At 42.0% G+C, this 18,505-nt stretch overlaps 1 protein-coding gene across 2 annotated transcripts in view; it reads left to right on the top strand.

Moving 5' to 3' along the window:
- The window catches only part of ATF2 (activating transcription factor 2), a 58,601-nt gene extending 43,812 nt beyond the window's left edge, over window positions 1-14,789 (top strand). For both annotated transcript variants that reach the window (XM_039339312.1, XM_039339313.1), the window contains exon 12: window positions 11,999-14,789. In XM_039339312.1, coding sequence (XP_039195246.1) covers window positions 11,999-12,225 — 227 coding nt within the window. In that variant the 3' untranslated portion in view covers window positions 12,226-14,789. The remainder of the gene's footprint in view (window positions 1-11,998) is intronic.
- The last annotated feature ends 3,716 nt before the right edge of the window (window positions 14,790-18,505 follow it).

Below are 18,505 nucleotides of genomic sequence, written 5' to 3'. Positions count from 1 at the left end.
TCCTCAGGTGCTTGCGATAAAACTTAATGGCCACCATCTTTACTTGTAGCCATTGTAAGCAATTTCATCAGAATGGGCAATATTTTTTAATTTAAAAGATTCTGGAGATTTAGCAACTCTCTGTGACTGTATATATTTAGCACATTGATTTTGTCAGTTTTGAGGTTATAAATCTCAGTCCTTTTGATCTCCAGTCATTTTGACAAGATAGAAAGTGGCATCTTGGAGCAAATTGAAACCATATAAAAATATATTTTGAATTTATATTAACAATGATTGTTGCAGGGATGAGGCTATTATAGCTCCTATCTGACAAAACAATATTATTTCATATATTTAGGCTGCTATAGAATAGCTTCCTGTATGCATAGTTTGCTGAATGAGCTTAGATGTCTTGAATATTAATGTAAAAATAACTTTTTTCTCTGTCATATTTAACTATCTCAGAGACATTAGTATACGCTATTTTTATTCTGTATGGAAGTCAGCACTGAAAATGACATTAAAATAGCATTACCGCTCAAAAGAAATAGTTATCAGACTATAACCAGACTATAATCAGAATATATAAATGGAAACACAAGTAAAAAATTGGTGTATGCGATTAAGATGTATAATACATATAACCCTACATCCATATCAAAGTGGCCAAATTATAATTTAAAAATTGAACACAAGCTACACAATTCACTGAAGCCTCAAAGGACCCAAAAGATGCTATGGCAGTAACATCACAAAATGCTGTTACCTATTCTATGCAATAACATGCTCCAAAAATCCATTCTAGGATTTCTATTGGATAGAAATATGTGACTCAGTGAAAATAAACTGTCTCCACTTATTAGACAAAGGCATCAATATTTGCTCCAAGAATGAAATTACACAATACCTTATGTGTTTAATACTTACAATTTTTCAGCATTTTTCAGATGCTCTATAGTTCTTCAGGCATTTTAAAATGTGTGTGTTCAATGTCTTTAAATGATATAAAGGAACCAAAAATAAAAAAGGTATAGTCCAGGGGTCCCCAACCCTCAGTCCATGGACCAGTACCGGTCTGTGACATGCCAGCAACTGGGTCACACAAACAAGCAAAGCCCCATCCGCAGGATGCAGGCAGCACACAAAACCACGCACCCTCCGGTCCATGGTAAAACCTCTCTCCATGGAACCGGTCTCTGGTGCCCAAAAGGTTGGGAGCCTCTGGTATAATCCATTGAGTTGCTTTATCTTAAATACTTACAAATGTTCCAATAAAAATTGTTTTCCTGTTTTCTGAATTTTAAATTAATATTTAAACTGTATTAGTTGTACATACTTCTGTAGTCAAATGTCTCTGTTAATTACTTTTGGCTATTAGCCTTTTTTCTTTTTTTTTTCCCAAACAAATTTTATTGGTTTTTTTAATTTTTACATCAGTGTGTTCAGAAAAACACCGTGGTGAAGGGGAAATCAATCATTCAAAAACAAAGTCATACATATATAACTGAAGTTAGTGCATTAAAGATTTCCCTCTCTATTTCCCTCACATGATATAACAAATTTAGTTTAATCTATTTCTTCATAAAATTCAGTCAGTCCAAACGATCATTATCCTGCTTTTAGCTTCACTAATTTCGATTAACATATTCAAATTCATCTTAAGTAAACATATTAATAAGACTTTGGGTATCCCTTCTACAACATACATAGTATTCCAACAATAACATTCTAGTATTTTCACATATATTCCATTTCTTAATTTAATAGATCATTGGTTAATACCCTTTCTTCTCTTATCGTAAATCTAGTTCTTCTTCTATTACAAAGTAATTTTCTATATAATCAGAATAAAAAATAAAGAAACATTTCAGCCCGTTAAATAAAATTTAAATCTCAACCAAAATAATTATCATGTCTAAGACAAACATATCATTACACAAATTATCATCTTACTAGTTTCACATACTCAGTTAATTGTCAAATCAGCCGGATCTCTAAGGCCTTTTTGACCCAATAAGTGAGAGTTTAAATCACATTTTTAAATCTAACTCTGGCTTTTCTCCAGTACAGGAGATGGATAATCCACGGATGGGTTTTCTCTGTCTGCGTGCTCTTGAGACCAAGTAGCCAAAGCTTGACACGCCCCCACTTCCTGTGGAGTCCATTCTTAACTTGGTCTCTGCTCGGAGAAGACTCGTTTTGGCGTGGCTCTCAGCTTATCAGGTTAGACAAGAAATCCATTGATTGATTATCCCTTGATAATTGGCTTCCCCTTCCCAAAAAAAATTGCCACCTATAGGAATTTAACCACAAAATTTTCTGGGGATCAGTCCTGATCTCAAACCTAAAATTAAAAAGGGGATTGGTGGGGAGGGAAATTTCCCCACAGATATCAGCCAGCCCCAGGGCTCTGGGGGGTGAAAAGGGGGGGAAGAAGGCATCAGCAGAGACTACTTGCTGAACCTTTTCCCCAACCACTAAGTTTTCCTTGGGATCATCCCTGATCCTATATTAAAATTGAAAAAGGGGGTGTGGGGGGGGAAAACTCCCCACGGATCCCAGTCAGCCCCAGGGCTCTGGAGGTGGAAAAGGGGGGGGGGAAAGGCATCAGCAGAGACCACTTGCTGAGCTTTTCTCCCCAACCTTCCAAGGGATTTTTTCCTCAAATTGGGGGAAAAAAATAACAATCTCCAGGTCCGGATTCAAACATGAATTCGGATCATCGGAGATTCCCTAGCAGCCCAGAGCAACCGCGGGCACCATTTTAGTTGCTGTTTTCAGACAACAAAGGCAATCCCTGACTGGGATTCCCTTAAAACGTCACCAGCGTGCCAAATTTAAATCCCCGGGCACAAGCAGCTTCTGGGAGGCTGCGGAGCTTATTTCAGAGGGAAACGAAGCACAGGAAGGGAGTAAGCCCCAACCAAGAAACGGAGGCTAGAGAACCCTCCTGGGATCCGCAAAGCCCTTTTTCAGGGAGAAACGAGCTGTGGCTGCCATCTCTTGCCAGAGAAAGGCAAACCGAGCTTAAGGAAGCTCTACATCATATCTGGAATCACTGATAGAGGCGGAATAGGAGCACACAACCAGCGCTCCACCCCCGATACACACATATAATAATAGGACAAAATATAATAATAATAAAAATAGATACATAAATTTTAAAAATAATAATAATAATAATAATAATTAAAAAAAAATTTTTTTTTTAAAGCTAAAAATTAAGCGACTGCAGGGCCAACAGGCCTAAAGACAGAACACACAATATTATCATCATCACCATTATTGTTGTTGTTGTTATTATTATTATTATTTTATTATTATTGTTGTTCCTATTATTAGTATAATAGTAATAGTATTAATAAGAATAAATTCCGCTCTAGGTGACCGCCATTTGATACCTGCTGTGTATTAAGTCAGGCCTACAGACCCTTTTGAGGTCGCCACTGATATTTTTTGCCTCCCTTTTCCTTTTTCTACTGGTGCACGTTGCCTGGTCACCTAAGGCCTCCGGGCGGAACCCAAAGAGTGGTTCCAAACGTGCCTTCGGTACCTCCCTCAGCTACCGTGACCTTAGCCCAGAGAGAATATTTTTGTTGTGGTCGGGTGATCAGGGGAACAGTCCTGGTACTTGTTCCAATTTCGCTCCCGCCAATACTTGCCTGCCTGAGCGTCTTCTCAGTTTTTCTGGGACTGCTCAAGCGGAATGGAGGGACCCTCGTTGCCTCAATCCATGAGCACGACCCCTCCACCTCCCAATTACGGCTGCAACACACCTTCTGACCAGAAGGCGGCAGGCAAGTGCAAAGCGAAGACAAAACACTCGCTCAAGAGGCCCTCCAAGTTGGCGGAAAAGCAAGCCAGCCGTAGGCACCAGGCCCTGGAGAAGGAGTTCTCCAGAGCGCAGAGGCAGGCCCAATTGGAATTGGTTCAAATAGCGGCCACCGAGATGGAATTACCATTGGGTCCATCCACATCAACCCAGAGCGCGTGGTCCATTCCAGGAACACCGCAACCACTGGATCCGCCATCTACATCAGCCCAACAAACAACCACGGCGGCAGGCACAACCACTGAGTCCAACTCTCCACCTGCGGTCACCACACCCAAAGGTAATGACATAGGGGACATCTGGGCAGATGGACGGCTAGAGGCCCTATTAACCAAAGTGGTGGACCGAGCCCTAGCACAGCGCTCCGCCCACCACGACCAGGGGCCCTCCATCTCAGCCATGCCACACTCGGAACTCCCCTCAGAGTCCTCAGGCATTCAGGAACCCGTCTCCCCGGCCCAGTCCTCCATGAGTGGTTATTCTTCACCACAAGAGGAGGATCAACCTGGGATCTCTATGTCAGAGGATGAGGAACTTCCCCCTGAGCCCCCCTCAGGGGGATTATTTAATCCCAACCGCTTCCTCACGATACTACGCAAGGCCACAGCCATTGCGGACATGGGGACGGATCAGTTTTCTCAGCCGCAAGCGACACCGGCCACCACATCCAGACCCGTATTCGTAGAAAAGGTGACAACGCAACACCATATACCTTGCCCCGCCATTTTCCTGAAAGGGATCAAGAAGCCATGGGACTCTCCCGCTTCCTTCCCATCAGTGAGTGGTACGGACAAAAAATTATACAGCACTGCCACAGACCTCAATGAGGCCTTAGAAATTCCTAAAGTAGATGAAGCCTGGACCCCCTTGGTCTCCCAGACAGCCATGGCTGGGGACCTAGTGGAGGCCCTTAAGGCAGATGACAAAAAGTGGGAACAAGCCTTTCGCAAAACCCACCAGACAGCGGCATGGGCCATCAAAGCAGCCACCTCGGCCTCCTTTTTTGTCCGGGCCACCCTCATCTGGTTGCAACAACTACAAACCATAGTTCCTATGGAGGACATACGAACACACCAGGACCTGGCTAAGATGGTAGCAGCCACGGAATACGCTGCAGACGCAACGTTCCAATCGGCCATTTTTTCATCCAGATCCATAGCATCCAACATAATTGCCAGGAGAATGCTATGGCTAAAACACTGGCAAGCTGACACCAAGGCTAAGTGGCGGCTAGCGACCGCCCCTTACTCAAGCAACGGTCTGTTTGGGGAGGCCTTGGACCCCTATCTTGTAGAGAACAAAGACAAGCGGAAGGTCATGGCACACTTGAACAAAAGGTCAGACAAACGTACCACACCTTACTTTCGTAGGCAGTCCTTTCGCCAACCGACAACCACGCCTATCAGTCAGGCACCCAAGCCATTCACTCCCAGGCAGAACAAACCGTACGGCCGCCCCTACGACAGACCGGGGTTCCAGCCCAGACAACAAAACCAGTCGAGACGACCCTTTCGTGGAACGGGTCGTCCGTACCGGAAGACAAAATGACTCCTACATAGACCTACCCATTGGAGGAAGACTAGCTCACTTCTTCCACCAGTGGGAGCAGACCTCCACGGACAACTGGGTACTACAAACCATCCAGTCCGGGCTGTCCCTGGAGTTCCTGGTCACACCCCCAGACCGACTCATCAACTGCTCGGTCTCCAGGAACCCCACCAAACGCAAACTCATGCAGGAGGCCATCCAACACCTGTTGGACATTCAAGCAATAGAACCGGTCCCAGCGGAATACAGAGGCAGAGGATTTTACTCCATCCTCTTCGTGGTTCCAAAGACTTCAGGAGGATGGAGGGCAATCCTGGACCTAAAAAACCTCAACCGCTACATCACATACAAAAAATTCAAGATGCAATCCCTTCAGTCCATCCTGGGAAGCATCAGAGAAGGAGACTTCCTGGCATCGATAGACCTCACGGAAGCCTACCTTCACATCCCCATCCACCCAAACCACCGCCGGTTCCTACGTTTCTGTTACGGGGGAAAACACTTCCAATACAGAGCTCTCCCCTTCGGTCTATCTTCGGCACCCAGGGTATTTACCAAGATACTAGCAGCGGTAGCCGCCAAACTGAGAAAAATCCCAATACGCGTCCAATGTTACCTAGACGACATACTAATCCAAGCAACATCCCTACAGACAGCTCAGGCGGACGTAAGGACCGTCATTCGCGTCCTCCAATTACACGGATTCTCAGTAAACTTTCAGAAGAGCCAGACAGTTCCCTCGTCCAGGCTGCTGCATCTGGGGGCCATGATAGACACAACCAACTGTATGGTCTATCTCTCCCAAGACCGGGTGGCCGGCATCAGGGAACTGGCTCGCTGGGTTCACAGGCAACGTTCAGTTCCGATACTAACACTTTCCCAATTATTGGGCAAGATGGTATCGGCCATAGCCATTGTACCCTGGGCCAGGCTCCACCTACGGGAACTACAGTGGTTTCTGCTCCCGTACCAACGGCAGAACACCAGCGCATCCAACCACCTAGTCAGGGTCACGGCACAAATCCGCAGGGCGCTACGCTGGTGGTGCTCTCGGGCCGTGACCAAGGGGTCACCCTTCAAGGAACCAGTCAGAGTTACCATCACTACAGACGCCAGTCTGTATGGTTGGGGAGCCCATCTGGACTCCCAGTTTGTACAGGGACGTTGGTCCGCCACGGATCTGAGAAACAACATCAACTGGCTAGAACTCAGGGCTATCCACCTAGCCTTGCAACAATTCAAAGACAGAATCAGAGGCCACCACGTTCTAGTCCTAACAGACAACGTAGCAGCCAAGGCGCACATCAATCGGCAGGGGGGGACCAGATCAAAAACCCTGATGACAGAGTCACGACTCCTATTCAGCTGGGTAGAGCCCAATCTGAAGTCACTAAAAGCGGAACACATATCGGGGGTCAACAACCAGCAAGCGGACTTCCTAAGCCGCACCACAGTGGACCCTTCGGAGTGGGGGCTACACCCGAACTTGTTCCTAGACATCTCCCGCAAGTTCGGGTACCCGATCCTCGATCTGTTCGCATCATCAGACAATGCCCAGCTCCCCAGATTTTACTCTCGTTACTTCAACCCGCGAGCAGAGGGGACGGACGCTCTGAGAACTCAGTGGCCTCAGGGTCTGCTTTATGCCTTTCCCCCACTACCACTCATACCGGCGGTCATCCGAAAGCTGATTCAGGAGCGGGCAGAAGTGATCCTAGTAGCACCATATTGGCCACAGAGACCGTGGTTCGCCGACCTGATGAACCTGTCTCAGTCGCCCCCATGGAACATTCCCCCTCATCAAGTGTCCCTACACCAGGGAACCATCAGTCACCCGGAACCCCAATGGTTACAACTAACCGCCTGGCACTTGAGCGCCAGATAATGGCACAGGAACTATTCTCTCCCGGGGCCATTACCATAATTCAAGCTTCACGCCGTCCGGCAACAAACCGCATTTATGACTCCACTTGGAAAAATTTTTGCCTTTGGTGCAGGGAACGGCAGTTTGACTTACACAAACTCTACATCCCTCAGATAGTAGATTACCTCTTGGAGGGACTAGACAGAGGCCTCGCCCCCGCGACCATCCGCAGGCAAGTGGCGGCCTTGTCCACCCTCCTCACCTGCACGGATTCGGTTCCCTTAGCTCACCACCCCAGGATCCGCGCCTTTATCAAGGGCGCCTATAACACCAGACCTCCAGTAATTCACAGGTACCCGTCCTGGGAACTACCGCGAGTCCTTCACGCACTCACTCGGTCACCATTTGAACCATTAGCGACCGTTTCCTTGCGACACCTGTCGCTAAAGGTGGCGTTCCTGATTGCCATCACATCGGCCAGACGAATTTCGGAACTGGCCGCACTGTCAGTCAGAAACGACCTATGCATTTTCCACAAGGACAGGGTGGTCCTTAGGTTAGATCCTGCCTTCATACCGAAGGTGAATTCACTCTTTCACAGGACACAGGAAGTAATTCTCCCAAACTTCTGTCCAAATCCAACACATGACCGGGAGCGGCAGTGGCATACATTGGACGTCCGCAGAGCCTTGCGGCGTTATATAAAGCGTACAGAACCCTTCCGCAAATCGGAGGCCCTATTTGTGTCCTTCCAAGCGGGCACCTTGGGGCGGAAAGTTTCCGCGGGCACCATTGGAAGGTGGATCCGAAGCTGTATCGCAGAAGCTTACAATGTATCATCCCTGCCGCCCCCAAGTCATCTCACAGCCCATTCCACCCGAAGCGCTGCAACTTCGGCGGCATGGGCTACCCAGGCGTCAATCGAGGAAGTTTGCAGGGCCGCGACATGGTCCTCGCCTTCCCCGTTTATACGACACTACAAGATAGACCGCTTTGCATCGGCGGACGCCTCCTTTGGTAGGAGGGTCCTCCAGCAAGTTGTCTCAGAGATCAATCTACCGGCCTTATCTGTTTCCCACCCCTTGGGACAGTGAGGCTTTGGTACGTCCCATCCGTGGATTATCCATCTCCTGTACTGGAGAAGGGGCGTTGGTCTTACCTGAACGCCTTTTCTCAGTATGGAGATGGATAATCCACACCCACCCCAAGGCCAGCAGGCCGCTAGTAGGGAGCTGAGAGCCAATACCTCGTCAATAATCAGCCAATTCGCCCTCGTTAAGAATGGACTCCACAGGAAGTGGGGGCGTGTCAAGCTTTGGCTACTTGGTCTCAAGAGCAGGCAGACAGAGAAAACCCATCCGTGGATTATCCATCTCCGTACTGAGAAAAGGCGTTCAGGTAAGACCAACGCCCCTTTTCCTGTGCCAAGCTGGTGTCCATGATGCCACATCTATGTCATCTAATCTCCATATTTGAGTACTGGTATTTATCAACAAATCGTTCTGGTCAAAGTTCTCCTCCCCATCTTCCAATATCATGTAGGTAATATAGTCAATTTTGTTCTATATTATGATTACAGCTTGAATATCCAAGTTGTCATAACTTTCAATAGATCACATCTGGAAGTCAGTTCCTGTTGGTTTTAAAAGTAAGAGTGTTTCAGTTGAAGTCATTCTTTGATCTTCAGAGTTCTCCATAGTTTGTACATAAACTTGTGAGATATCCTCTTCTGTAGTAATTAGTTGACTTGTAGAGTGATCAATTAAAGTCTCAGTCTGGAATTTTGGGTCCAAAGTTTTTCTAAAATTCAGTTGGTCAATAGGTTCTTTTTCCATCTCATTAAATTGTGTACACTGTTGCATATAGGCTTCTTCTTGGCCTATAGGTTGATCTTTTAAAATTTGAGGCTCAGCTTGTGGTTCTGCAAAATGATCTTTAATTTTTCTCCATGATTTCATATACTCTGTAGCTTCCAATATTTTTTCCAGTATAAGCTCATAATCAAGCTGTGAGTAAGATTCTTCCATTTCCATAGTAAAATAATCTTTTAGTCTTTTAGTGAAAGCTATATTTATTAAAAGTCAATAAACGTCCGCCTTCACAGTTTCTAGATCACAAAGTCAACCCACAGCTATTTCCAAGCCTTTATCTTCTTTTATTATTATTTGAAGATCAAATCCATCTTCCAACACCTGAAAACATTACAATTGCAGTAACACTTTTCACCACAAGATGTCCTCAGTGAGCTTAGAAACTTTTTTCTTTCCAAGTTAAAAGCTTTTACCTCATTTTGAGAGTGAGGAAGAAAGAAGCAGGAAGAAGCAAGTATCTCCGATATAGTAAGTAGAATAATGCTCTATAATACAAGTTTTTCCAGGGGTCCCAAGTATCCAAAAAATTAAAAGTCCAATAAATGCTGTTCTATAGTTTTTATTCAAAGTATTTTTTTTCCAAATAGGGGAACGCCGCTTTCTTAGGGCAGGGAAGTCATCCAAAGGCTCTTTTCAGAAAAAATAGTTGGGGGTAAGAGGGGGAAAAAAAGTCTCACCCAGATTTCTCCGCGGTGGTTTCTTCACGCTTAGCTGTTCTTTTGACTTCGGCTGGTGCAGTTAGATGATCGGCCATCTTCCAGGACGATATTTGCTCCGCCGGCCCTAAGGAGTCAGCTGGAGCTGCAGGAGAAGCTGCTGCCTTCGCGCAGTCACCAGCAAGCCTCCTCATCGGTGGTTGCCCCTCCAAGGCGACTTTCAACCCCCTTCGGGATCTACCAGCGAAGGAAAGTCAGCTGGTGAAGAGACAAGTGTTTTCACATGACCGCAGTCGCTGCAAACCGGAACCGGAAGTCTTTTCTTGTGTATTTCTATATCATGTAAAATTAGCATGACCAACTTGTTTATTTTATCTAGTAAATTAGGTCTAGTTCTCCAACATGGAGTCTGGCACAAAGTGGAAACTTTTTTGCAAAATCCAAATCTGTTCATTAGCCGTGTAAGTTTATTAGACTTGTAAGCTCCAGATCCAAAAACTTACTACTAAGTTGCAGGCTGAAAAATTTATTTAAATATTTATATACACTCTCCATACAGTCATATTTCTATTCACAACATATAATTCTATGTATTACCAGGAATGCACACAAAGTAGACAAACGTGTAAAGCTATATATTCATTCCAGAATATTATATATAGTTGTTGAGAACCAGGGATGTGCTTTTGGATTCACTAGCTTCATCGTAGTATTGGTACTGAAAACTTATTCTGAATAAAAAGGCAAATATTTTAGAAATAGCAGATAAAATAATATATTTACTCTATAAGTTACTTGGTAAATCCAGAATCAGTTGGAGTGAATTGTGCCTAAGGTAAATAAAATAATAAAACTTACAAATGCTTGATTAGGTAAATAACTATAGTTTGTAATGCTATGATAGAACAAAAGGAATAGGCCAGTGATGGCGAACCTTTTAGAGACTGAGTGCCCAAACTGCAACCCAAAACCCACTTATGCATCGTCAAGTGCTGGGGGTGTGTGGCCCATTGGGTGGGTGTGACCCATTGGGTGGGCATGGCTGCTGTGGTAATGGTAGACTGGGTGGGACTAAAAAGTTCAATCAATCAGTTCCAACTTTGCAAGATCTTTTTTTTTTCCCGCAAAAAGTTGAAATTGACTAATTGAACCTTTTTTTTTTTTTTTTTTTTGCACATGGCCGTGGAGGCCTAAAGCGAAAATGTTTTATAAAACTCAGCTGAATGCCTAGGACTGGGGTGATGGCGCATGTGCCCACAGAGAAGGCTCTGAGTGCCGCCTCTGGCACCCGTGCCATAGGTTCGCCACCACTGGAATAGGCTAATGTAATAGTGTTTTTTTTAAATAATGACACACACACTCACTAAACTAAAACTTTGTTACAGGTATAATGATTAACATTTTTGAAACAGTTGATGAAATTCAGTGTTGAATAGAAATTTGCTCACAAACTGCAATTTTCTCTTCCCCCTGTACAAGTCACCTCATCTGTTTCAAAGTACATTCTCTAGGACAGATTCTTAGAGGGAGGAAAGAAATGGCCTTACTCCCCAGTCCATTGATGGAAGCAGTTCTACCAGCAACAAAGCTGTGTAGGATGCTACTGGTAGGACATTCTCCAAGTGATCATTTGAATTTGGCAGAGCTGTATTAGTTCCCCAGCTTCCCTCATTAGTTTCCTATGCCAATTGTTTCCTTCACTGGAGGAATTCATGCCTTGTGAGGAAGTAGAGAAGAGAAGAGAAGAAAAAGGCAAAAGAATATTAACTAGTTGTTTTTGGTTATTAAGATAAAACATTTCTTTGCAATATATATGACTAGCAGCTAAGGCAGTTTAATAGAACAGGAGCTTGCTCTTTTGTAGGACTGACTAAATATTAAACTTGTGGGGTGGCAGTTTGGATTAGCCTGTTTCCCACCCAGATGCATAGGTGTGATTGGCCCATTAAGGCCCTTCATATAAAGACCTGTCTCCCCTTTGGCTTCCAGTTATTGTAAGAGCAGCAGTCTGAGAAGAGGAGTGAAGCAAAGCATAATGAAACCATTCAGCTGTTTTTCTCAAAAATGAAGGGATCACAATTGTTTCATGAAGTAGCTTTAAGTGCTTGAGGATGTGCACCACCTAATAAAACCTTTAAAATGTTGTTTGTGTCGGAATTTTCAACCTGTAGTTCTTCGGATATAATGTGATTGTTGATGCACGTTTCATGAACAAGGAATAGAAATGCTGTTCTTCTGTTTTCAGCAACAGATAAAGATGATAGCTCCGAAGACATTTCCGTGCCAAGTAGTCCTCACACCGAAGCTATTCAGCATAGTTCCGTCAGCACTTCTAATGGAGTAAGCTCCACCTCCAAGGCAGAAGCAGTGGCTACATCAGTTCTCAGCCAGATGCCTGACCAGAGTACAGATCCAGTGCTGTCGCAGATTGTCATGGCTCCTCCGTCCCAATCACAGCCCTCAGGAAGTTGATCAAAAACTTACTTTGTTTTTAGATATTCCTTAGCAGCTTCAAAGGGAAACCAAGGAAATAGCCTTCATCTAGGAAATATCTGTAGCTTAATAATTACTCATCTGTAAAATACAAACTTGAATTTGGCTTTGGAAGTTGGCAAACAGGAATTGCACAGCAGATTTTAGTCTCTTTATAGTCACTTTGGTTCCTAACTAGGATTGCTTGTTATTTTCAGTGCTTGTCATGTAAAGTGTTGGTACAGTTGAAATGTACTCCTCTTTCATTTGATGGTATTCCAAAAATAATAATTAAGACCAGTCACTAAATACTCATCCCAAAACTGTGATCATAATCTTGTAATATTTTATACCAAAGTTCTACATAGATTCCTTTGTAAAGTTGACAAGATCATAAAGCACTAAGCAAGATGGGGAAAGACCAGAACAGTAAATTTGCTTTTAGTCTTTTTGCCTTTGTATTGTTTTGCACATTATGAGAAGAAAACGTTGGGAGAATATGTTTGATTATATTGTGTAGCATTGTTTTGGCTTTTTAACTTTGGATTTTTTTTAAAGAATTTTGTTCAACAAGGCCAGTACAGTATATGATATACAGTACTTTTATGCACATACATAATCTTGATCAGGGTCATTTTAGCTAGATTTTCTTTTTAATTGATACCAGTGTAGCTAACACTTCCATTTTAAAATCAGGACTTTCATTTCTGACATGGAAATAAATTCTGCAGCTGTCCATTTACAAAAATCAAACAAGACAAATGGACAAATGTTAACAGGGTTAAAAAATGGAACTGTTTTTCAAAATCAATGTAACTTGATGTTTTGTGGTCTCTTGACTCTTAAAGTGAGAAGCTTTTGTGCGTTCTAATATGGTATGGGTGCCAGAAAAACTTAAATTCCCGCATCAAACAATTCAAGATTTCTTTCTCTTTGGGTTAATGTCTTGTAGCTGCAGGGTAACTTGATTTTATTCTTGTGTAAGCACTGTCATGTTTTAGTAGAGAAATTTTGATACCTGAATGCAGGGAAGTTAATGATTTACCATACCTTGGAAACAATTACAGTATGTGTGTGTGCGTATGTGTGCAGTATGCATGTGTGAGTGTGCATGTAGATACAGGAGTGAAAAAGAGAATGATTCATTACTTTATGCCGGCAATCTATGCTTGAATGTTTAAAGATGCCTTCAATGTGATGCTGGCTTGAATAGGTGTTTGCAATTTTGAATTGTAATTTACTGTGTGAACTTGGATAATTAACATTCCATGATATAGTTTCTGATGAGATGATGTAGGTACAGTTCATCTCATTATCCAATCATCTGTAGGATACAGAGGTTTTTTTTAAGGTGCCATTATCTATTTTAATTCTGAATTTACATTAAAAACAACAGTATACTATTTTATTAAACTATAAATTATCACATCAGTAAAACTTTGTAGATCAATGAAGTAAATTACACAATGCAATATCTGGCAGTAAAAAAAAAAAACAGGAGAAGCCCATTATGTATATAACAAGCATTTATTGCATTTATTGTTGGTTGTGTGACTTGTTTCTTCTATGCTTTGTTTTAACCTGGGGTGCCATCAAGCTGTGAAGTCACAATTTTAAGTGGTGGCAATGACAGAAAACAACTTTATGGTGTACAACCAAACTTGAACAGAAACTGGATGCATTCATTAAATGATGTATATATCATTTCAGTGCTTTTCAGTCTGAAAATAAGAATTGAAATAATACAAGGAACAGGTTTTTGCATAGTTTGCAAAGAAGTGCTCTAATTGTCTTTGCTTTATCAGGTTGTTTTAAAATAACTGTAATACTGAAAGCAAGCTTACAGAATTAAAAACCCAGAACAAAAACAAGAATCTCCATCAACTGAAAGAGATCTCCACAGAGAATTGCCTTCATCTAATTCTAGATGGTGGGGATGTGCCCCCAGTTGAAAGCAATGCATCGTTGGTAGGTGGCCTTCATGTTCTTGTGAACACCTAATGTACGCACCTGCTTTGTGCTCCCTCCAGTTTAGGCACAGTGTAAAGCAGGGGATCTGGACTCATTTCCCTATCTGAATTGGAGTGATATTCTCTCATTGTGAATTCCATGAACTAGGTAAGAATAATTTGGTTGTGTTTGCTCTGCTAAATATGATGGGCTGTGCTGTACTCTACTATCTCCATTTTCTGTTCTGAAGAAGCTCATTGAATTAAATGGTGATGCCTCAGTAACAATACCTGGAGCAATATAAGCCAATCCTATTTTAAAACCTTATTTAATGTAACACGGTGTTTTTAGTAACAAAAGTGTTGCTGTTGTAAATCTAAGTACGTGTGAGGAGATATGTAAAATGATTTTAATGGAGGGGTTAGTAAAAATCCTGTATGTTCAACAAAACAGTTGTACAACCATAGATTCCGTTTTAAACTGTATGTCACTACTTCTGTACTTTGCATTTGCGTTCCTTGAATTTGACATGTTTCACAAACTGTACTGTTTTCTTCACTGTGCAGTTTGCATGAGTAAATCATCAAGAGAATAAAATTTATCTTTAAATTGTATTTGCTGTCTTGCAGCTATGATACGAGATTTCCTTACCAAGTCCTGCTGTTTCTCTACAACAGGGCATATTTCATTTCCTGCATAATTTTGACTGAAGCCATCGTAATGTTAACATACCAAAATATTCAAATTCTGAGAAGGCATGTCTATGAGATTGTGTTATTAAGATATTGGTACTGAAAAGCAACAGTATTCCATTCAGAGTAAAAGAATTATAGTGATATAAACTTTTGCATATTACATACCTTTCCCCAAATAATGTTGTGCTAAGTAGGAAGAGATTTACAAAGAGATGAATTTTATTTTTGCAAATAGAAAGTAAAGATCTTGAAATCCAAAGAGTACCATAATATCTATCATTGATGCACATTAAAACGCTTGCAAATAATAAATACTCTTTAAGCATGGAAACGATTCTAATGTTATATACATTTTTTAAAAAACCTGAACAAATTTGCATTTATTCAGATTTTAACATAAATTGAAGTTTAATAACATTCAGTTTGCATGGAATTTCAAGATACCACACATTTAGCTCTGTAAATTAAAGCTGATAAGGCCTGTCCTCAAAACTATAAATACGGATAGTCCTCAACTTACAATTTTGTTTCATTTCAAAGTTACAACAGCCTTGGAAAAACTGACTTACAACCAGTAGTGGGATTCAAATATGTGAACAACTGGTTCTCTGTGTGGATGCCGCTTCCAGAGCCATTTTGGGCCTGGGCAACAAAAAATTAGCTACTGGTTCTGCTGAAGTGGTGCAAACCGGCTGAATCCCACCACTGGGCTAATCCCTATGTTTTTGTTGGTTACCCAACTGTTTTGTTTCTGGTTTTTTTTTTTTTTGCCTAAGGCAGGATTAGAACTCAAGGTCTTCCGGTTTCTACCACTATAGCAACTATTTTTTGTACATTTTAAGAACATAAAATATACTGACAAATGACACATATATGTGTAATTTTCCTGCTGTTATATATTTCCAGTTATTCAAATGGGGTATGGCAGCTGACAACAAATGATGAATCTTATTTGAACTTAGTACATAAGGGAGTTTGTGTGCGTGGTGCAAACTTCCACACCTCTGAGAAATTAGCAGCCAAAAGCAAATTTAAATTGCACTCTTGTTGATTGAGGTAAAACTGTTGAAATATTTCCTTTATTTTCCCAAATATTAGGTACCGGTTCTGCCAAAGTGGTGCAAACCGACTGAATCCCACCACTGCTTATAACTGTCTTAAAAGTTAATGACCATCACACTATCCCCACTGTTACATGATTGCAGTTTAGGTGCTTGGTAACCGGTTCACATTTACGAAGGTTGCAGCATCTTGTGGTCTCACGATGGTTATTTGGAACCTTCTCAGCTAGCTTCCAACAAGAAAGTCAATTGGAGAACTTGGATTCATTTATTAACCATGAGTTTTGTTTAACAACTGCAGTAAAAAATGTCCATAAGATTGGGTCTGGTCATGTGGTGACTTTTTTAATGACTGGATCAACGCGCAACCAAAATTCGAATCCTAATTGTCATAAGTTGACGACTACCTGTACTAGCATAAAAATCCTAAGACATCTATTGGATGACTCATTTTTTGAACCCTAGACATATAATCAAGGTATCTGTAAGAAATAATTCTCAAAACTGAAGCATATACAGGTAGTCCTTGACTTACAACAGTTCACTTAGTGACCATTCAAACAGCCATGATGGCGCAATGGTTAGAATGCAATATCGCAGACTACGTCTGTTGACTGCCAGGGGTTCGATTGTGACCAGCTCAAGGTTGACTCAGCCTTTCATCCTTCCTAGGTTGGTAAAATGACCCAGATCGTTGGGAGCAAAATGCTGACTCTGTAAACTGCTTAGTGAGGGTTGTAAAGCACTATGAACCGGTATATAAGTCTAAATGCTATTGCTATTGCTACAACAGCACTGAAAAAAGTGACTTAGCACTGTTTTTCACACTTCCGACAGTTGTAGCATCCCCATGGTCACATGATTAAAATTCGGACGCTTGGCAACTGACTTGTATTTAGGACAGTTGCAGTATCTTGAGGTCATGTGATCATCTTTTGCAACCTTTGGACAAGCCAAGTCAATGGGGAAGCCAGATTCACTTAACAACCATGAAGGCTGTTCTAATTTAACAACTGCAGTGATTCACTTAACATCTGTGACAAGAAAAGTCATAAAATGAAGCAAAAATCACTTAACAAATATCTTGCTTAGCAATAGAAATGTTGGGCTTAATTGCGGTCATAAGTCAAGGACTACCTGTATTTTGCATGATGTGCCCTTGGAATGCAGAATATTGGAAGGCAGTTCGGTTTATACAACAAGTACAATATTTTCCCCATCATTTTGCAGTGTGAATAATCTGAAGAAAACATGTAAGTATGAAAAAGATGACAAGACAGAATATTTGAATCTAAAAATGGTTTCCAGTTTGAGTTGAAATCTCCGTCAATAACAAAGTTACAATAGATAACAAAGCACATAACCTTCAACTTGGTTGCCCATTTTTCCACTGAAAGGATCGGGTAACTGTTCCAGTAAAAAGCATATAGTATGCTTGCAGCAGTTATATACAAAGCCAATTCAGGGGATATATAGTTTCATGAAGTTTAATAAAAAAAATATAGGTTGAAATCAAATTCACCCTTTAAGACTTGTTTCCTTACTGGAATGAATCATTTTCCAGAATTGTTGAGCTTTATAGTATTGCCACCAAATGTGAAAGAATGATCCAAGCTGATCATTGAAAATGAACTGTCAGTTTTAGGAATCTACCCTGGAGTATTATACCAGTGATAAACATAACAATTTTTACTAAGAATAAGGTTTGAAGCTTTGGTCACCATGATGTAAAAAAGATGCTGAGACTCCAGAACAGTGGTTCTCAACCTTTCTAATGCCGCGACCCCATAATATAGTTCCCCATGTTGTGGTGACCCCAAACCACTTATACATCACGGGGTGCCAGGGGCGTGGCCAAAGAAAAGGGGGGGGAAAAATGGTGGACAGCCTTGTCTGGCGACCCCCGTGAAATGGTCGTTCGACCCCAAATGGGGTCCCGACCCACAGGTTGAGAACCACTGTTCTAGAAAGTACAGAGAAGAGCAACAAAGATGATTAGGGGACTGGAGGCTAAAACATATAAGGAACAGTTGCTGGAATTGGATATGTCTAGTTTAACGAAGAAAAGAACGAGGGGGGACATGATAGCAGTGTTCCAATATCTCAGGGGCTGCCACAAAGTAGAGGGAGTCAAGCTATTTTCCAAAGCGCCTGAAGGCAGGACAAGAAGCAATGCATGGAAACTAATCAAGGAGAGAAGCAACCTACAACTAAGGAGAAACATCCTAACAGTTAGAACAATTAACCAGTGGAACAACCTGCCTCCAGAAGCGGTGAATGGTCCAACACTGGAAGTTTTTAAGAAGAGACTGGACAGCCATTTGTCCGAAATGGTATAGGGTTTCCTGCCTGAGCAGGGAGTTGGACTAGATCAGGGGTAGGCAACCCAAAACACTTAAAGAGCCACTTGGACCCGTTTCCCACCAAAAACAAAACACTGGGAGCCGCAAAACCCTTTTGATATCTAAAATGAAGATAACACTGCATATATCCATTTTTACCTTTATTATAGGTGTGTGTGTTTGTGTGGGGGGGTATTTGTGTGTGTGTGTGTATATGTATATGTATGTATGT

Source organism: Crotalus tigris, unplaced genomic scaffold, assembly GCF_016545835.1.
Source record: "Crotalus tigris isolate CLP2741 ecotype Arizona unplaced genomic scaffold, ASM1654583v1 scf7180000017733.2605024, whole genome shotgun sequence".
Taxonomy (NCBI): Eukaryota; Metazoa; Chordata; class Lepidosauria; order Squamata; family Viperidae; genus Crotalus; species Crotalus tigris.
The sequence above is the reverse complement of the archived record's forward strand: the minus strand, read 5'-3'. Positions and strand labels throughout refer to the sequence as shown.